Here is a 22500-nt window from a genome sequence, read left to right as displayed (position 1 = left end):
TTGAATGCAGAGAGGGACAGAAGACTCAAATACACCAAAGCAGACAAGGGCTATTTTATATTCAATCCTAGCCCGGACTGGCAGCCAGTGGAGGGTTCGGAGCATGTCCTTTTTATCATCGTAATGAGATTGTGAACAACACAGAACTATTAGCCTAATGAGCCACCTCACAAAAATTCTTTTGAAGATAATTTTACTAAGAATAAGAAATAAAATACGACCTGAAATTGGGGAGATGCAATTTGGTTTTGTTGAGGACAAGGGTACCAGAAATGGAATATTCACATTATCAATGCTGATGGAAAGATGTATTGAAGTAAATAAAGATCTGTATATGTGTTTCATCGACTATTCAAAAGCCTTTGATAAAGTACAACACAAAAAACTATTCAAAATTCTATCATCCTTGGACATTGATGGTAAAGATTTAAGAATATTACGGAATTTGTACTGGGAACAAGAAGCAGCAATGCGTGTTGACAACGAGCTAAGCAGTTTTACACCTATTAGAAGAGGAGTTAGGCAGGGGTGTGTTTTGTCTCCAGATTTATTTAACCTCTATAGTGAAATGATATTAAGAGATATCGAACATAAGAAGGGGTTGTGTATTGGAGGAAAGAATGTAACAAATCTGAGGTATGCAGATGATACGGTTCTACTGGCAGAATCTGAACATGAACTACAAGAATTACTGGATGTTGTAGTCAGGAGTAGTGAAATATGGGACTGGAACTGAATATATCTAAAACAGAATGTATGACGGTATCTAAAAATAATAACCCACCAGCCTGTGTAATAACAAGCAGAGGACAAACAATACAACAAGTTGAATGTTTCAAATATTTAGGCTTCAATGTAACATCCAATGGAAAATCAGATTGTGAAATAAAGAAAAGAATAGGTATGGCGAAGAATGCATTCAACCAGCTGCATACAATTATGAAAAACAGGAATATTAGCATGAAAACAAAAATCAAAGTCCTGAATTGCTATGTACTGTCTGTGCTGCTATATGGTTGTGAGAGCTGGACCATAAACAAGACCATGGTTAAAAGACTGGAGGCAGCGGAAATGTGGTTTTACAGAAGAATGATGAGGCTGTCTTGGGTGGAAAGGAAAAGAAATGAAGAAATTTTAGAAATGGCAAACATAAAAAGATCACTGATAACAAAAATCATCAAACGCCAAATGGAATTTTTAGGACACATTATCCGCCACCCTGGTTTGGAAGTACTCGCCTTGACTGGAAAGATGAATGGAAAAAGAATAAGAGGAAGACAAAGAATAACTTATTTGAAAGGGATAAGAACTTGGACAGATGAAGCTGAGAAAGGTGGCGCTGCTTTAATAGAATTGGCAAGAGATAGATCAGCTTGGCGGAAGATGATCTCCGACGTCTGCTTCAGATATGGAACTACATGAGATGAGAGAATGAGATTATCTCTGGACTAACCTAACCGCACAATTCTGAACCCTCCGGAGCTTGTTTATTTTGTTATTAGGGAGACCAACGAACAGTGAATTGCAGTAGTCGAGGATGACAAGACCAAAGCAGAGCCAATTATCTTCAAGGTGTGGAAAGGTAAAAACGACCTCATCTGTGATATACTTAGGAGCTCATAGTACATCATTTTCACATTATTGTTTATGTTCTGATCCATAGACAAAGAACTATCCAGAATGACACCCTAATGTTTAGCCTTTTCAGAAATAGAAATATCACAATCAGTTATAGTTAGTGTAGGAGTTGAACATTGGAAAGACTTTAATTTTTGCTGAGCTCCCATCAAAACAACTTCAGTTTTGTCTTCATTCAACAATAACTTATTTTCAAGTATCCAACTTTTGATGGAATCACAACAATTTTCTAAATAACAGACAAGAGGGGAGATATCATGAGGAGAGGCAGATTCATATAGCTGCGTGTCGTCAGCATACATGTGGTATCTAACAGAATGGGAGCGTATTACACTGCCTAATGGTAAAGTATATAGGATATAAAGGATAGGGCCTAAAACCGAACCTTGCGGGACATCATATTTTCTATGGACATCGTTAGAAACGTTGCCATTTACACTCACTGCCTGTGACCTATTAGTGAGGTATGATTTAAAACAGGAAAGAGCAGTACCAGAATAAAGTCTGTCACATAGGATTGAGTGATCTATTGTGCTGAATGCCGAAGATAGATCTAACAGAATAAGGACAAATTATCACTTGCTATCAGCAAGTCATTCACGATCTTCAAAAGGGCGGTTTCAGTGCTATGTTCACGGTAAGCTGACTGAAAAGGCTCGATAAGGTTGTTTGAATCTAAATGATTCTTTAGCTGCTTTATTACTATATTTTCCAGGATTTTAGAAAGTAAAGGCAAATTAGAAACAGCCCCAGACTGCAATGAGTTATTTATGATTACAGTAATAGGTTCTAAAACAGTCAAGACATTTCATTAAAAGTTTAGTTGGTATCGGGTCTAGGGGATACGATTTTGGGTGGTGAGGCTATGATAATTTCTTTCACTTCATCAGATGATACATGATTAAAAATATTAAAATTAGGGATACGTATTCGGGGTCTTCATAGTCCCACTTCTCCTCATCATTTTGAACGGCCGAATGAAGATCTTGTTTGTTTCTTATAATTTTCACTTTGTCTGAAAAAATACTTGGAAAAAGCAGGTGGGATGTTTTCTTCAGAGGTATCTTTTGGTGAATAGATATCATCAACTGTATTCTTCATTTCTTTAACTCTTTGAAAAATAGCACGTGTGTTTTTATATGTGGACATTTTATCGGCAAAATAAGTTTTCCGTTCGTTTGATATGGTCTCCTTGACTATGGTAACTTGATTATTATAAAGTTGGCAGCAGCTTCTTATGGTTCACACTATTATGTTATGACGATCGACCCAATCAGCAAAGTCCGGTCCGCATTCGTGCACCGTCGCGAACCCGCCTGGTAGCATCGTCACAACACACCTTTCGACTAGATGCTCTGCCGTTTCGGGTTCTTGCCCACAGCGTGGACATATTGGACAGGAAGTTAGACCCCACTGATGTAACGTACCGGCCGTTAGGCAGCTCCTCGACCGAAGCCGATTCGCAGCTACCCAGTGTCTCCTCTTACTGGTATCAAAGCCTGGCAACTTCTCACCAAGCTTAGAGGAGTGTAGGTCCCCGCCCCCACGAGGGATTGAATTCGTCCAAACCGACTTCCATCTCGTATGTGCAGCTCTGTCCGTAGTCAGGGATTCTGCGTACAAGGGTTGCCGGGACTTATTTCGGCTCGAAACGGGGGCACCGTTCATTATGCGCATGAGAGGGGTATCCCCATTCCCTCTCTCTTTGATCTTACTTTGCCAGTTTCCCGTAATGGTCTCCCTCCGGACATCGGGGGGCTGGATCGCCGCCATTATCGGGCCCCATTCTCTAGGGGTTGTTGCTAGCGTTCCCGACACTATGTGCATCAACTTGCGAAGTTTTACATCCACCTTCTCAACGTTTCTGCTTCTACCCCACACTGGAGCGCAATACTCCGCGGTGGAATAGCATAGTGCCAGGGCGGATGTTCTCAGGAGCGCTTGGCTAGCGCCCCAAGTCGATCCCGCCAGCTTCCTCAGAAGACTATTCCGCTTCTCTATCTTCCGGGCAACCCCTTCGAGATGAACCCGATAGGTAAGACTGCGATCCAACGTCACCCCTAAATATTTTGGACGCGGCTCATATGGGAGTGGCTGGTCCCCGACTAGGACATTCAGTTTACGGGTGTGCCAACCACTGCATAAGTGAAATGCAGTGGCCACGGTTTTTGAAGTGTTCATCTTCAGGTACCATTTGTCAAAGTAGGATTTGAGTCTGGTGACGTCCTCGCTGAGTACGCTCTCGAGACGGGTCCACACTTTACTCTGAGTAACGAGTGCCCAGTCGTCTGCGTATCCCAGCCTCAGGGAGGAAGTGTTCGGCATATCGCTAATGTAAACGTTAAACAACATTGGCGCAAGTACCGACCCCTGAGGGACCCCATTCGTCAATTTTCTTACTTTGCTCGTGCCGTCTCCCAGCGCGACGTGGAATTGCCTTTCCCCTAAGATCGAAGAGAACAACTTCAAGGTCTTTTTGCACCTTATGATTTTTGCAAGTTTGAGCATTAACCCATCGCACCAGACCGTATCGTACGCCGCTGATAGGTCTATAAACACAGCACCTGTTTGCTGTTTTCTCTCGAACCCGTGCTCAATATGCTCTGTAAGGGCAATGACCTGCTCCGTGGTGCACCTCCCTTCCCTGAAGCCTGCCTGCTCAGGTGGCAGGGCAGCGTCTAGGACCGGCCCCCATCGGTTTAATAGAACACGCTCCAACAATTTGTAAAGACAGCTCAGCAGCGATATGGGTCTGTAACTGTCTGCCTCCTTCGCCGGCTTCCCTGGCTTTAGGATGGCAACTATCTTCGCATGCTTCCACACTTGTGGAAGCTTTCCTTTTGCAAGGATGTCAGACATTGCCTCTGCTAGCCAGGCCCGTGCCCTGGGGCCCAGATGCGTCACCATATCTGGATATACACCATCTATCCCTGCTGCTTTGCCGTTCTTCACTTCGCTAATGGCTGCACCCACTTCTCGGGGACTGAACGGGGCCGTCCAGTCCGACTCCTCTGCAGGTAGCGAGTCCAAAATCGTACGGTACGCCTTGCGGACACCGCGCTCAAAAGCCTGATTAGGGACCCGCTTACTACGGTTCTTAATGTTCTTGGTAAATGTGTCTGCCTCGCATTCCGGTGCAGCCTTCGCGAAATTCCGATCTGGGTCCAATTTCTTTATCAAACGCCAAGCGTGGCGGCTGGAGTGTGTAAAGTCGAGACTTTCCACGGTCTCCTGCCACCGTTGCTTCCTTCCCTCTGCCAGAGACTGAAGTAGTCTATCGGCTGCGTCCTGGGACTGGGTCTGCTGGTACTCTCGGTACAGCTCTTCCGACTCTGCTGTCCAGCAAGGGGTGTAGAATTTCCGTTTGCCCCGTGGAATAGAGCGTTGAGCGCTCTTAACCAGTAGCCTACTGAATCTGGTTATATTCTTGGACTTGGGAGGAATGGCAGGGCAGACCTGCTCGATATAGGAACTTAATTCCTCCCAGTCAGCCTTCCTGAAATTCCATCTGCAAAGTGGGAGAGACTGCACCCTCGGTATTGTCACCCCAGCTGTGACAAGAACCGGCCTGTGCTGGCTATGCGGAAAGTCCCCGAGGACTGTCCGCTTCACCTGCAGCGGTTCACCGTTCGCGCCTTTCGTTACGAGGGTGAGGTCTGGAGTATACTCCTTCTTATGGCGGGTACCCCGGAAGGTACCCTTGGCTGTAGGATCGTACACTAGGTGTAGATCATTACAGTCCATCCATGAGCGGAGTTGTCTTCCTGCCTCGTTGCAGTCTCGGTAGCCCCATTCGTGATGGGGGCTATTAAAGTCTCCCAGACGGATGGAAGGATGGCTGACCACCGGTACCGGTGGTGTAGTCCAAGTCGCTCTAGGTGGTTTGTAGATATTATGCAAACACAGTCCACCTACTTCCACGGAAATTCGGTTCACCCCATTGCTGTCCGTTACGCTCTCAATGACCCTTACCTTCGATGGCTCTTTAGCGTAAACGCTAACCCCTCCTTTGAGCCTCGAAGTGTCCTCGCGTTGGACTACCGTATAGCCTGGGATCTGGAATCGGGAAGATTGCGCGCCTGAATAAAGGTGGGTCTCCTGTAACAGGAGGATATCTACGCTGTGAACGGCCAATAGCTTTGATAAAAGCTCATTTTTTGCCATACTCTGGCTCTCGACGTTCAGGGACAATATGTGCGTCAGGTCGCCATCCCCGCCGTCGCATTTTCCGATCGGCAGGCCGCGAATCGATTGATGCATGGGACGTTTGCTTTTTTCTCGGACGTGCCGACGACCCTGGCGACACGAACGCAGTATTATTTGGCTAGGCGGCAGACCGCTTCGCCATTGACGGGACTGATTTGGACTCGACATAAGGATAATAGTGTGGCGCCCGGGATAGGGGTGCTATTCGGGCACCGGGTTTGGATCAAATTTAGTCACACACCGGGGCGAGCAGCTCATGTGGCTCGTTGGCTCGATACCCGGGATGGTCTCGTGACGGTCGACCGGGATTTACACCTTTGCCCTCCCGTGTGCCTCAAGCCCCCTCACCAACTGCAAGGTAAAGATCCACGAGGGGGATAAAGTTGGCGATCTTAGTTCGTCTGGGACTTTCTTCATCACCGTTCAGCAGCTCTAAGGCACCGTTTTGCAACCATGATTTTGTTCGTTATCCATGGAGCAGTTTGTCGTCTGGGCCCTTTTCTTGTGCGTTTGCAATAAAACATGACTCAAACTTTAAAATGTTTACAGTAATGGTGTGTTGATTAACTTTCTCGTGGGGAAAGTAATCATATCAAATTTGCATTCAGCGGCGTAGTTTAGAAAATAATTTTGAGTTGTTTCAAATAGTGTAATAATAGATAACATTATCTAGTACTTCACAGCGTTGAAAAATGCTCATAGCGTTTATACTTTACCTTTTCCCTGGTGGACAACGGCCATATATTATATTGGACGACACAAACTGCCCGTTAGGTGCTTATACATTTTTTGAACAAAAAGATTGATATCAAAAACCAGGGGTTCCTCCGAATTTTTTATCCCCGTCTCCGATAGGACAAGGAAACGCCTTTCACAACGACATAACGCCCGACCAACTGTTGAGCAAATCAACCCAGAAAGGTCGGAAAAGACATGTCACGAAATCCCACTTGTGACCATCGAGTATGCTATAATATGTTCGCCATTCTTGATTTATCTTCACTGGAGGGCGCTTTAAATGTAATAATGTGAAATATCACCGAATATATTTTTTTAAACCTCAGGTTCCACGTAAGTTTTGTACAGTATATAACCTTTCAAAGGATTCGCAGTTGTCAAATACAAGAGATGAATAATTACTATGACATAATTATTAATTTGACCTCTCCCCTTTGAGTTGTGTGCCATATTACCATTCGTCGCATACCACGAAAATGAATTCCGTGCTTCACTCTCTGGATAAAACCTTGTAAATTTTCCTCATTGTCACAGAATATTTCCATGTTTAATCCATATTTCTATCAGTTTTTTATGAAGGTAGAAATCATAACAGCAAGCTACACTTCTGGCTTTCAACTATTAAATTGATATAATTGTTTATGTCAAATGTTTACAAAATGCACAATTTGCCGTGTCATTTTAAACCCAGGATGGCAACGTCATTAAGTAGTGCACATGAATCTCGTGGAGTGTAAACCCCTGGTCAAGCCTATGGGCGAGTTCAGTGATCATATTCACAACAGAATTCGCTGTGTATAATATTGTTGATGTACAACAACAAAATGTTCACACATCCCAGCCCCTTCGTTTTTTATGTAACGTAAAGAAGAAAACTTCTAAAGTACGGTATTGTAACCGGTGCAAAAAAAAAAAAACGGCTTAACGTCACTAACAATTCTAATGTTCAAGCCAATTATCATTAAAATCTATCAGAAGGTTGTGAAGATATCCACATCAACGGGTGCGCACTAGTTGTAGAACGGACTACAACAACAGCAACAACAACAACTATTACTACAACTACTACTACTACTACTACTACTACTACTACTACTACTACTACTACTACTACTACTACTACTACTACTACTACTACTACATTATACTACTACTACTCTACCTACTACTATCTACTACTACTACTACTACTTACTACTACTACTACTACTACTAACTACTACTATACTACTTCTACTACTACTACTACTACTACTACTTCTACTACTACTACTACTACTACTACTACTACTACTACTACTACTACTACAGAAACCAAAAGAATAAATAATTAAAACAACCAAGTCCAAATACCGCTGGGGCCTAATTCATAAGGTCTATCCCCTGGAGTGGAGTCAAGGCAAATGATATATAATGATAATAATAATAAAAATAATAATAATAATAATAATAATAATAATAATAATAATAATAATAATAATAATAATAATAATAATAATAATAATAATCTTTTACTTTTACCTGACAACGGAGAAGGGGGGGGGGGGGAGGAGTGGAGTCAAGGCAAATGATATATAATGATAATAATAATAAAAAAAATAATAATAATGATAATAATAATAATAATAACATAATAATAATAATAATAATAATAATAATAATAATAATAATAATAATAAATTTAATAATAATAATAATAATGATAATAATAATAATAATAATAATAATAATAATAATAATAATAATAATAATAATAATAATAATAATAATAATAATAATAATAATAATAATAATGATATGAAGATAATGATAATAATAATAATAATAATAATAATAATAATAATAATAATAATAATAATAATAATAATAATAATAATAATAATAATAATAATAATAATAATAATAATAATAATAATAATAAGTCGGTCACTTGCAATACTTCGGCACAGAGTTGGCATCGAAACGCCGATGAAATCCGCAATTATATTCTGTGAGATGCCGGTGACATAATACTTTAATGTCAGTAACACTTTTAGCACAATGTGAAAGTGACTACTCTATCGGTTGAATAAAAGGAAATTTATTTACTACTCCCAGAACCTGAATCCTGTCCTGTCGATGCATTTTCATGAAGTGATGATATTGGACATGTTTTGTACTTTTCCCCTCCTTCTATCCTTTTATAAGGGTCATATAAAACGTTGTAGAGAAACAGAACACCTAAGTTGTTTAATATGTTGTCACTTTAGAAAACTTAAGTCTGGTTTCCTAAGCATGCTTATAGAGCCTCACTTCGCTTACTTACCATTATAGGCTCTTTTGAGAATCGTGTCGGACTCCAAAATAAAACACCCTCTTCACATAGATCAGGTATTGTTAATTATCATGTCCAATATACCATTGTTCATAGTCGGAGGGACAGTACCAAGAAGTAATCTATGGTTTACATTAAATAAGTGATCCTTTCTGTGTCCAGAATGACTTGAATACTATAATATGTTACTTGAGTGCCTTCAATACTGTAAGATCTACTATTTGTATCAATATCTTTCATGATCCACCTATTGGTTTTCATATTATGATAAGAACAAACTTATAAGGTATAAGTCTTGTATCTCAGGACTCCTTAACATTAATATGTAACACATAAATTTATCACATCATGTGCTCTTGTTAGTGGCCATGGATGCCAGACCCTACATGACCTTAACATTGATTATTGTGGTGCCAATATAATAATGTCACTATCCTTGTCAATTAATTACTGAAACAACCTAAACCTCATTATCTTAGGATGAACTGTGAAGTTGTGTTTACCCAATATCACTCTGACAATATTGATGTCCTGAAATATTTATTAGATAACATATCCAGGACAAATCATTAGGATATTCCATAACCCTATTTATTAGTTTGATGCCTCCTAATCACTCAGTGAGCCCTCAAACTATCAGTAAATGGATAAAACACATGCTGTTTAAATCAGGCATAGATACTAGCTTTTCAAAACTGACATTTGCAGGGCTATAACATCAGCTGCAGTTCTCAACACTGACATCAATGTTATACCTATTCTGCTCATTATAACTAAACTGTCATGTTTGATAAAGCCACTTTGTATTTGTATATGTTTGACAATACTTGACACATCTTGTGCTTATTAGTTTTTCTTCTTTTAATAAGCTTCCTGAACACTTAATATTATAATGGTTTTCGAGAAATGTGTGTGTGTGTGTTTCCAGACTCAGAATTACATTTGCATGAAATATTATATATCTGTACTTCATTGTCCCATTGATTTTTTTTTATCTTCCATGGCTCCGAAGTCTCATGGAAAGTGTTGAGGGCTTATGGAATTTACTAAATTAAATGAAGACTCAACTGTAAGGTGGGGATGTATTTGATTATAATTCCATAAACCCCAACATTTTTGGTGACTTTACATGTCCTCCCTTCCCTCCCCTTGTATGGATTCTATTCAGTAATCTCGTATTCTGGGGTCTGATTCAGGGAGCGGGACTATGGTAGTCTCAGACTATAGCAAAGTCTGAGACTTTGTAGTCTAAGACTTTGGGAAGTCCGAGATTACGGACAGTAAGCTATTCATGGAGTCAGACTTTGTCCCTGACTATCAAGTCTCTGACTAGGCTTGCGAAGTCTCAGACTACAGAGGTCAATCTATTTTTAACTGGGGATTCCTCGGAAACGTATCACAAAACGTCATAGAAATGTGTTACTTTTCCAGCTGCGCATGTGTCATACGAAGTGGCACAGAAATCATATCTATTTCTTCTTCGTGTTTGTTATGATCGTTTTTTGTTGTTGTTGTTGTTTTTTTTGTTTTTTTCCCACAAATAAAAATGGTGTGAGACAAGTTTAGGGGTGTAAAAATTGTTTGAGAATGTGTGTGTGTGTGTGTGTGTGTGTGTGTGTGTGTAATGTTTTTAGTAAATATAAATAACGATGGCACTTAAATGATTCTTATCAACGGTGTAGCATTGTTCTAAGTAGAGAGCGGTGGGCGCAGCCTGAAGCATGGGGTCCCGAAAATACTAACGAAAGAGTGAAGATGGATAGAAATCGGTGGAAACAATACAGACAATGGGCGTTGCGGGTACAAACCCTTCGTCGGCACAACAATAAACAAATAAACGTTGAAAACAAATAAGAAGAAATGCAGTATAAATTGCATCGTCTGTACTCAACGATGGTTGGAGTGTGGACGAATCGTTAGCGTGGTGTGATAGGAATGATGAGGCCAGTGAGAGACGTGAAATTTCTAGAAAATAATGGACGATAAAAGACATAATAGAAATGTAATAGTAGTCGTAGTAATAGTAGTAGTAATAGTAGTAGTAGTAGTAGTAGTGTAGTAGTAGTAGTAGTAGTATAGTAAGTAGTAGTAGTAGTAGTAGTAGTAGTGTAGTAGTAGTAGTAGTAGTAGTAGTAGTAGTAGTAGTAGTAGTAGTAGTAGTAGTATAGTAGTAGTAGTAGTGTAGTAGTTAGTAGTAGTAGTAGTAGTAGTAGTAGTAGTAGTAGTAGTAGTATAGTAGTAGTAGTAGTAGTAGTAGTAGTAGTAGTAGTAGTAGTAGTAGTTTGTGAGTAGTAGTAGTAGTAGTAGTATAGTAGTGATAGTAGTATAGTAGTAGTAGTAAGTATGTATAGTAGTAGTAGTAGTAGTAGTAGTAGTAGTAGTAGTAGTAGTAGTAGTAGTAGTAAGTAGTAGTAGTAGTAGTATAGTATAGTAGTAGTAGTAGTAGTAGTAGTAGTAGTAGTAGTAGTAGTAGTAGTAGTTAGTAGTAGTAGTAGTAGTAGTAGTAGTAGTTACTATGAAACAGTATGTGTACTGGAAAGTGTTTGGAATGGACAAGATGAGGAGTGTATGTGCAATTGTTGAATCTTCGAGAAAATAAAATGAAATAAAACAAAACCAAAAAAAATAAAAATAAATAAATAAATAAATAAATATAAAACCAAAAACTGTCGGGTAGCCTTGTTCTAATCACAGTGCAATTACTCCCACCAGCGTATAGCACATATTATGATTTTGAAATTTAGTCCCATACTACGATATTTACGCCTGCTAAATCGCGGGTGTAAATTTCACCCGTTTAGTCCCTCGTTTAGTCTGAGACCTCGCGTAGTCCGGCTTCATGAATAGCTTACTACGCCTTTTAGTCAGAAACTACCAATATAGTCTCAGACTATCGTCGTAGTCCCGCTCCATGAATTAGAGCCTGGGGTCTGATTCATGGAGAGGGACTATGATAGTCTCAGACTATAGCAAAGTCTGAGACTTTGTAGTCTAAGACTTTGGAAAGTCATAGACTACGGAAAGTAAGCTATTCATGGAGTCAGACTTCGTCCCTGACTATCAAATCTCTGACTACGTTTGCGAAGTCTCAGACTACAGAGGTCAATCTATTTTTAACTGGGGATTCCTCGGAAACGTATCACAAAACGTCATAGAAATGTGTTACTTTTCCAGCTGCGCATGCGTCATGCGAAGTGGCACAGAAATCATATCTATTTCTTCTTCGTGTTTGTTTTTATCGTTTTGTTGTTGTTGTTGTTTTTTTTTTTTTGTTTTTTTTTTTTGCCCCACAAATAAAAATGGTGTGAGACAAGTTTAGGGGTGTAAAAATTGTTTGAGAATGTGTGTGTGTGTGTGTGTGTGTGTGTGCGTGCGTGTGTGTGTGTGTGTAATGATTTTAGTAAATATACATAACGATGACACTTAAATGATTCTTATCAACGGTGGAGCATTGTTCTAAGTAGAGAGCGGTGGGCGCTGCCTGAAGCATGGGGTCCCGAAAATACAAACGAAAGAGTGAAGATGGATAGGAATCGGTGGAAACAATACAGACAATTGGCGTTTCGGGTACAAACCCTTCGTCGGCACAACAATAAACAAATAAACGTTGAAAACAAATAAGAAGAAATGCAGTATAAATTGCATCGTCTGTACTCAACGATGGTTGGAGTGTGAACGAATCGTTAGCGTGGTGTGATAGAAATGATGAGGCCAGTGAGAGACGTGAAATTTCTAGAAAATAATGGACGATAAAAGACATAATAGAAATGTAATAGTGTAGTGATAGTAAGTAGTAGTATAGTAGTAGTAGTAGTAGTAGTATAGTAGTAGTAGTAGTAAGTAGTAGTAGTAGTAGTAGTGTAGTATAGTAGTTAGTAGTAGTAGTAGTAGTAGTAGTAGTAGTAGTAGTAGTAGTAGTAGTAGTAGTAGTAGTAGTAGTAGTGTAGTGATAATAGTGAAGTAGTAGTAGTAGTAGTATAGTAGTATAGTAGTAGTAGTAGTTAGTAGTAGTAGTAGTAGTGTAGAGTAGTAGTAGTAGTGTAGTAGTAGTAGTAGTATAGTAGTAGTAGTAGAAGTGGCATTAGTGGTAGTGGTAAGTAGTAGTAGTAGTAGTAGTAGTAGTAGTAGTAGTAGTAGTAGTAGTAGTAGTAGTAGTAGTAGTAGTAGTAGTAGTAGTAGTAGTAGTAGTAGTAGTAGTAGTAGTAGTAGTAGTAGTAGTAGTAGTAGTAGTAGTAGTAGTGGTAGTGATAATAGTGAAAGTAGTAGTAGTAATAGTAGTAGTAGTAGTAATAGTAGTAGTAGTAGTAGTAGTAGTAGTAGTAGGTAGTAGTGGTAGTGATAATAGTGAAAGTAGTAGTAGTAGTAGTAGTAGTAGTAGTAGTAGTAGTAGTAGTAGTAGTAGTAGTAGTAGTAGTAGTAGTAGTAGTAGTAGTAATAAACTATGAAACAATATGTGTACCTGGAAAGTGTTTGGAATGGACAAGATGAGGAGTGTATGTGCGATTATTGAATCTTCGAGAATATGAAATAAAATAAAACAAAACAAAAAAAAAATAAAAAATAAATAAATAAATAAATAAAAATAAAATCAAAAACCATCGGGTAGCCTTGTTCTAATCGCAGTACAATTACTCCCACCAACGTATAGCACATATTATGATTTTGAAATTTAGTCCCAGACTACGATATTTATACCTGCTAAATCGCGGGTGTAAATTTCACCCGTTTAGTCCCTCGTTTAGTCTTAGACTTCCCATAGTCCGGCGTCATGAATAGTTTACTACGCCTTTTAGTCAGAGACTACCTATATAGTCTCAGACTATCGTCGTAGTCCCGCTCCATGATTTAGAGCCCTGTTTGGTTTATTGAATCTAAACAAATTCGCTTTGAAGTGTGACGTCACTTGTACGTGTTTCCTTTCCATACTCATGTAAAGTCACCCAAAATGTTGGGGTTTATGGAATTATAATCAACTATCTCCCCCACCTTACAGGTGAGTCTTCATTTAATTTAGTAAAATATACGGTTTCAGTGGATTGCTCGTCTTGGTCGACTTTGTAGAGAAATGTAAGTTGCCATTTTCTTACGTGTGGGCCAGACTAGAGGATTTAGTCCACCGAAATCGGCGGTCTAAATCCAGTCCATATAGGCCTGTCTTTGGACCCGGTCTACGGTCTTCTCGGAGTCTATGGATACCGGCATATCTGAGGTAGGCCCGGCCTACCGGTTTAGGTCGGGTTTACCTGGATACACTGCCCATAAGAATTGAGCTCCTGTTGCTAGTGGAGGCCAGTCCCAACTCACATCTTCTTTGGACGTGGATGATTTGTTGCTGTTCAACGATTGGAAATTTCTTAATAAATGTAAACGCGCTGCTTTGTTTGTGTAAGGTGTAAACATACCCATGTGTCAAGCTGTAAAAATTTGCCCAATCATGATTTTAGATATTTCAAAAGCTGTGAACACTTTTCACAACGTGGGTCACTTTGAGCATATGGTAATATAGATCATCCCCATTTTGAAGTGGTATCCCAGTTATCTACAGCGCAACATTGGCCTGAGACTTTATGTGAACGACTTCCCCAGTTTCAGGTACGTGGATTTAAGAAGAAGAATAGCTTCAAGCATGAATAACATATCATTCCTAGAATGTATTTACTAATCTTGTCTTTAGCATAAAAAATGGCATTAACCAAAGAGACTTTCTTCAAGAATCGATGCTTCTGCAGTTGCCTCTTGTTGTTCTGTCTGACAATTTATAGAAGGAAAATTTTTTGAGTAGTTCTAACTAAATTGTGTCAATGAGGCTATAAACATTCAAGGCTTCACAAAGTAAAGTTTCGTGTGTTGGTACACTATATTAGATTGGCGGGTGATATGATAAATAGCATAAATAGTCAGTTTTTTTAGAAGTGGCGCGTATATTCTTATTATAATTCTCAACCGTCTCTCGCGTACTTTTTATTGTTTTTCTCAACTTCTCTCAATTAACAGTTGAAAAAAATGTGTATGATTATCTGTCAATTTGACTTAATAAAAACATTTTAATGACTTTTAAAACAATAGAAACGGATTTCGCTTGTCAAAGTTTTATTAAAACCGATAGATCGGAACTCGTGGTGTTTTACGATTCTCACTTTCAAAGTTGACGTTTCCTTCACTCATGTCTGCTTCATGCTCATGCAGCTATTGATTGGAATACTTTTTGAGAGAACACCCTTTTCATAGTAATAGATAATTATTTTTAAAAAATTGTCATTGTATGTGTAACATTAGCAATCTACGAGTAGATACGTGTGCAATCATAATTTAACCATAAACAAAACAAACACAAACAAAAAAGCAGATACCCCCCCCCCCGCCCACACACACACACACACAGTAGTTGGAATGTCAACAAAAGCTTAAAAAAAGGAACTCCCCATCTTTCGTGGTGCGTAGCTTTCCCCATATTCAACGATAAAAAGTCTAATCTTGCTATATTTTTGACTCTCGCCCTTTCCTGAAAATCGTGTTCGAAGAAAGTGTCCCACTCAACTCCTAATCGCATCTTTGATATTTGGCAGATGTCAAACTACATGTATGACACTTGGATCTTCCAAGCGTCTTCCAAGCTGTTTCGTCTTATTTGGCAGCTGTGTGAAAGAAAAAGGTATTTTATTGTAAAGTGCAGGGAGTACGTTCATATTTTTTCCTGACATCTAAAAGTTATTTAATTTTTATTCTGGCTCCTCACTGTGCGAAAAGATGATTTTAAAAAATTGAATTGTCAATTTAACAAGGTGTTTTGAAATGACATGTAAACAAACGATTGGTTGGATACCCAGCCCATTACTATGTGTCAATTGCAACATAGTTCTGGTCATTTGCATACAATTATTTAAAAATCTGGGTATTGTCAGGAGACTTTATCCTTCTATAAAATCAAAACAAAATGCAGACTACATAATTTGTAACTTTATAACAGCGCGCTGTTTTTTAAAAGGAAAATTAAGTATCCTGTGAACTCATAATAACTAACCGGAACTATAGTCAGCACACAATATTTTGCAAATACCATGGACTCATCTCTTACACTGTGCTGGTAAAGTGTTTACATGCATAGTTGATTGTGTAACCCGATTTAGACGAGAGAAGAAAACTTTAGATATGGCATCAATACGGTCAAAATTCTATATATCTCTATATTCAGTAATGACATATTAATTCAGAGGTTGATACAATGTTTTACAACTTTTGATAGAGGGAAGGCTGAGAAAAACCAGAAAAAAATATGCGCCGTTGATAAAAAAAATAATCTGATTATAGTATCCTATAATACGACTCTGAATCATCTGAATGTTACTCGAAGTTAACTCAATTCTGAGTATTTGTAATCGAGGGCGGAGACAGTTGTAGAATGCGGCAGCCATTATTGTTTCGGCTCAAGTAAACTTATATTCTTCACTTGAAGGTGTCTACATCTGTTGTGTTCCCACATGATTCGGGAATTGTGTTCCAGTCTTTGAACGTGCAGAATGAAAATGAATATTTGAAGATGTCTGAGTTTGCAACTCATAGGGAACTTTAATACTTGCCCATCACCCAAAGCAAGCAGCCCTATTGATCCTGATCATCACTTGCAATTTTAACCCAGGTGACTGAAAAAGTATACTGTGTCATTAGGTGTCGCGATGCAATTCCTTAATCAGAGAGTCAAAAATTTGAAATAAATACTCACGCACTGATGGCTGACTAATTCGGCTGGTTGGGATGTACTAAAGTTAGCTATCGGTCGATCGACCGCATAGAGGAATTCATTTTAAACACTTTTCATGTTCCGTTCACGGGCTTTGGCGTGAGAATGAAAATACATCCAAACGCTCGGGTTAGCGACCATAGCTGTTACAAGTTGCACAATTGCATCCTTTCGTCATTTTGAAAAAAGGTTTAACCCATTTTGTAAGTAGTACAATGAGAATTAAGGAATGATTCACAGACCTTTTGGTTGCCATGATATAAAAAATCAGGTGGCTGGAACGGACAAAATAGCAATAAAATATTCTAATTGGTTAATGCTTAGTAACGCTGAATCATCAATTCTCTGTGTTCATTTTAGTAAAAACCTAGTTAAGGGGCACACCAGTATCCGATGACTTAAATGTCGATCAACCTTCCAATGTAAAGAAAGCTTTTACAAGGATATATAACTTATCACAATTTGTCAATGGCCCCAAAAATTATCACGACCAAGTCGTCTTCATCCTAGATGATATGTAATATTTTCTAAAAATTAGAAAATATGTAATATTTTCTAAGTTGAACTATATTCTCTATTTTTGAAAGTCATTAATGAAAAGTAGAATGTTTTATCAACTCTAAAATAGCGCTGTCGGTATCGTTTTGCAGAGGAAAAGATTACAAGGGGAACAACGCATAACATGTCAGTTATCTTCTTGAGCTTTACAAGTTCCAAGGAGATGTCCTTTAGCTGATAATCATTTCCATGTAAAATTCCAGGCTGTAGAATAATAGCAAGGGAGCGCTTATTTCACTATTGTGGACCAAAACTCTGGAGCAACGTACTTTATGACATCCGAGAATCGTCTTCCATGATATAATTTCTTATTTTTAAGTCTTAAAACCCATTAATTTATTATTGATATGCATATTTCAATATATGATTACGAATTAATAGTGGCATATTAAACAAGTTCGGGTTTTTCGGGGTTTTTTGTCGGGGGGGGGGGGGGGGGTATTTATTTTTTGTTGTTGTTTTGCTGTAATGTTAATAGAGCCCTGTGATTGCAAAGTGTGTCTGGCGCGATAAAAGTGAATAACATTGTTATGCCGTCACAAATATTATCACCAGTCGTAAATATAGACAAATACAATTCTGATAATTGTCTCCAATATCTCAATTCTATTATTATTATTATTATTATTATTATTATTATTATTATTATTATTATTATTATTATTATTATTATTATTATTATTATTATCATTATTATATTATACTTATTTTTATTTTTATTATTTATATTATACTAACAGACAAAAAAAGAATGCACATATTATTGTGTATTGTGCTTTACAACCTTGATGGATAGTTACAAGTTTATATAATTTGAAAGGTTTTGCATTTGCGCATATTTTGATATAGAATTGTAAAAGAATAAGATATTCTATTTGAAAAGCAGTTTTAGGCATTTTATGACAAGATATTCGACATCAACAACAGACAAAAGCAAAAACAAACACAAGATTCAAACAGATTTTACTTGAAAACAATTTAAGTTTTGATACAATCATTAAGACTAATGCTGGTATTAATCAAAATAAAAATAAATTTCCTATGTGGTGATGAAACTTTTGACACATTATGATCAGTTCTGAGCTTATTAGATATATATTTTTGTCCGTAGTATATAGTTCTGAGAAGCATGTTCCATAAAATTAACTTCAAGAGATGTCCAAATCTATTGATATTATTCTCCATAAAAAATGACTCCACTCACCGATTTACAATAATTGATATTACCAATCTCAATCTAGACAATTTGTCTCGTAATTAAAGGAAAAACACAGCTCTATGAAAACAATAATTATTAAAGACCAAATATTAACCTGTGGTTTCATGTTGACATAAAAAAGAAAATCGATTCAGAAGGGATGATGAGAGTAAAAGGCACAAGACAAAGCAAACCCCATATAAAGGCCTTATCTAAAATTAAAACAACTTAATCAATCCAAAATCCTCCCCCCCCCAAAGGACTAACGTAATCAATTTGCTGCAGTTAAAACATCAAACTAATTCCGTTTTGCCAATAAAAAAGACACAAGCACCAATCTTCATTGATAAATTTGACTTCTCAGATTATTTTCACTAATATTGTTAAAACTTGCGCTGTTTGATCATAGAAAAGATGGAAAAGTGTCTTGTTGACGAGGCATTCAATTCAACAGTTCAGCTTCAATTTCTCGTGATTTTAATCCGATTAACCCTTCTTTGATAAGCATAATGAAGCAAAATCTTTTATAACATATATGTATGTATCAAACCAGTCCCTTTTCTGGTGATGCACCAGACATATTCAAGCTGCCATTGTCTAAGGAAACTCCAAAAAACCTTAAGGCCAAAATCTAACATTTCATTTTTGTCTAATTTATGGAAAACTTGGTTTTATTCCAATTTCTAAAATAACAACTCCATGACTCCTTTGATGAACAGTTTCAATTTGAATAAGGTAGTATCATTCAATTAAGATTGCCTTTGTGCTATTTGTGAACGACCCTCTTGCAGTAATTAACCAAAGTCTATTAGATCTATCTGCCGTTTTGATCGTGCAGATCATGAAATCGCGATTTCTTAAAACTGATGTCGGTATGTGTTGTAAGGCACTCAGTAGATTTAAATCTTATTTACAATGCAAAAAATAAAAAGCACACGAACAAACAAATCGGTGTGATATGTGACCACGCATCAAAACAGTTAAATTTGATAGATTATTGAGTATCTCAGGGATCAGAACTTGACCCTGTTTAGTTTAAAGTTTATCCAAATCCCCTGTCCAAAAGAAATCGTGTTTTGAGGGTTCGTATTATCAGCCTGCTGATGGTTTACAGGTATACAATATTATGAATAAATCAATGGATTTTAAAGAGATGTTTGAAATTTTAAAAAAGCAATGCATTGTGAAAGTGAAAGACTAGATTAGTTAAATAGAATAAAGTTAAATGACAGCAAATTCGGGAATCGACTGGTAAAACAGCAAAGGCTTGGCTGGGATATGAACACTCTTTGTATATCGTCATCCGGCACTCCAAAAAAAGGTGTTTTCAGACTTGGTCTACATTATGTCTCTAGATATCCCTACATATCTGTCTTTGATGTTGCAAATATTTCGGGTCTTATAACAACTTTTACATATATATGGAGATTTTAAAAATTCTCTTATGAAGCGTAAAAACGACACTTTCGTTGTCATCTATTCCTGTTGAATTTGCACACGATAGTGTCAAGTGACTAATCATCACCCTATATTCGGCGTCATCAGTAGCTTTAGAATCTTACACACCCACCAAGCCCAACATTCTTTATATCAGCTATAATTTTTTTGAATTGTGTTATTTGCGATTAATTTTCAACAAAAACCCAATAACAATAACGATTTCCTTCATGAATGCAATTTTCTTAAACAAAATGGAGAAAAATGAAATATGGAAAGCAATATTGAAGTATTGAAATTTCAGAAGCTTTTCTCCACAAAAATGTTGACCTGAAAATAGAATGGAAACCGTGTGTATTTATATATAGCCTATATCATCCACTCGTAAATTGCCAGCGTATAAATTTGTTTTGTCTCTATTATTTCACATGTAAAATACGAATATTTATTAAACACTTTTTAATTTTATTTTGTCTCACTAAGTGGTGTGGGATAAGAATTATTCATTTTTACATTATTATATATATCCATAGAAGATTCTATGGATTTCTGAAAGTTTCATAAAACAATCAAAGATACATCAATCCCCAAACTTGCATAGCTGATGCAATTCTTTCTTAAACCTGCCGCTCATTGTGTAATAAATGATGATATTTATAGAGGCGTTCAAATACTCAAAAAAGAAATTAAGTTCGCCCAATAACATCCTTTGAAGGAAAGGCAATACTCCAACATACTTCACGTTATTATACATAGTAAATTCGTAGGTTGCCGGAATATTACATATCACAAATATAAAACCCAACACGATCATCATTCGAATAACTTTAGTTTCTTTCGACGCCTTTGAACCAGTTGACAGTTTTGGAGTCTTCATTTTTGGTTTGTTCTTTGTCCTTGTATCTGAAGATCCGTGATCACTTTTAATTTCATTTGAAGGTGCAGCATCTTTCTTAAATTTTATTGAACTTTTCAATGTCAGGATTGTAATAGTATTGAAAATTAAAATAAAAGACATGGACAACCATCGGAAAACTACTTGATTGATTGTTTGAAAGTCAGTAGTGACCGTAGATGGAAAGAATGGAAGCCTTTCGCTACCCAGGTAGAAAAGGCCATTACCGTACGGCAATTTCACTATTTTGTATTGGAATAGAAAGGGTAATGCAAATGCAAATGAGAGAACAAAAATACTGGCAATAATAAAGTAGGAACGTTTCGGAGTAAGCAGCCTTGAGACATAGAATGGAAATGAGACACTAAGCATTCTCTCCAGAGAAAGATAAACTGTAGCCCAAGCCATGAACTGATTTAAAAGGAATCTTGGTGTTCTGATAAAAAAGTCAAGTTGAAAAAGATCTCCCATATATTGACATGGTTTTAAAAGGTCCCAGAAATGTATAATTCTCGTATATGCTCCAGGAAAACCAAGGATACATGTGCACAAGTCTGACAACGCAATTCCTACAAAGCTTGGGGTGCAAGGGTCTGAAAAAAGACCTTGACGATAGAAAATAACTAGGTTGATGATATTTGAAACACACCCAGAAGCTGACATAAAAATCATAATTATATCCAGGACGAAAAAAAGAGCATATAAAGGTTCAGAAATGCTAGATTCCGTAGTTGTAGATTCAAGATCTGTGGCAGGAGGGTCTGTGACCTTAAGGATTGTTGCTGTGTTCACGTCTAACATTGCCATGATTTTCAGCCCTGAAATGAAGAATGATATTAATTTGACTGATCATTTTTCCTTATGATGAGACGATTGTAGCATTTTCGTCAGCTAAAAGCAAAAACAATATATTAGATTTTAAAAAATTGATTTAGGTTTTAGACGGATTCCAGAGGCTGAACAATCTTGGCAATATCAAGGAATTTTATGACATTAAAGAAAGAATTATTTCAGTTATTTCATCGTAATATATATATTTGCAATTGATTCGTGTTGAAAAAAATATATGCATAACATGAGGCATATTGGTATCCTTGATGCAAATACTTTTATAATGTCCTGATTTATCTCCTTTATTAAAATTATCTGAAGCCGTGATAATTTGTTTAAGGTATTTAATTAGTTATTTATTTATCTATCTATTTATTTATTTGTCTACTTATTATTTAGGTTTATTCATTTATTTATATATTTATGTTGTTGATATACTGTAATTGCAGTCTTTATCTCATGGTGTCTTAAGTAGGCTGTGCGTTAAAATTTTCCCTTCGATGTTTACACATCGTGTTGGGGAATTTCAAAAAACCAATTTGTTTGTAATGAACTCTTTGTTTTAACACCAACCGTACATGCATTCACCAAAAATTATCACGCGTCGTCATTTTGTAGTTTATGTATTATATAAGTCTTGTTGATCGTAGCGTTGTTTAGGTGTGTTGTGTTAATTTCGTCAATGAGAAGTGCAACAGAATATGATATCAAATATACCCAGAAAAAGAATGGATTAAAATATGCACGGATGGCACGGCAACAGTAGCAAGCAAATCAGGAGATGCTTAAATCCATATCAAATGGCCAAAAGAAACGTTCAATGTGACAGAAGCTTACTCCACCAACTATAAAGCGGAGGCATAGGCAATCAAAGAAGGAATAAACATAATCAGAGAATCCAAAACCTATGTCAATGCCAAAATAGTCTTCCTTACAGATGTCAAAGA

General features: G+C 37.3%; 1 protein-coding gene across 2 annotated transcripts in view; it reads right to left on the bottom strand.

Annotated features, from left to right (window-relative positions):
* LOC144973019 (uncharacterized) overlaps nt 1-22500 on the bottom strand; it is a 30277-nt gene that overhangs the window by 6393 nt on the left and 1384 nt on the right. The window contains exon 2 of one of the 2 annotated variants that reach the window (XM_078914945.1): nt 18139-21540. The exons of the other annotated variant lie outside the window; for it this stretch is intronic. Within the exon in view, the coding sequence (XP_078771071.1) occupies nt 20408-21529 (1122 nt within the window). The 5' untranslated portion in view covers nt 21530-21540 and the 3' untranslated portion in view covers nt 18139-20407. Of the gene's footprint in view, nt 1-18138; nt 21541-22500 lie in introns of those variants that run through there. 2 annotated transcript variants of the gene reach the window in all.

Source organism: Berghia stephanieae, chromosome 5 (assembly GCF_034508935.2).
Source record: "Berghia stephanieae isolate SIO BIC M18660-M18661 chromosome 5, UCSD_Bste_1.3, whole genome shotgun sequence".
NCBI classification, from domain to species: domain Eukaryota; kingdom Metazoa; phylum Mollusca; class Gastropoda; order Nudibranchia; family Aeolidiidae; genus Berghia; species Berghia stephanieae.
The sequence above is the reverse complement of the archived record's forward strand: the minus strand, read 5'-3'. Positions and strand labels throughout refer to the sequence as shown.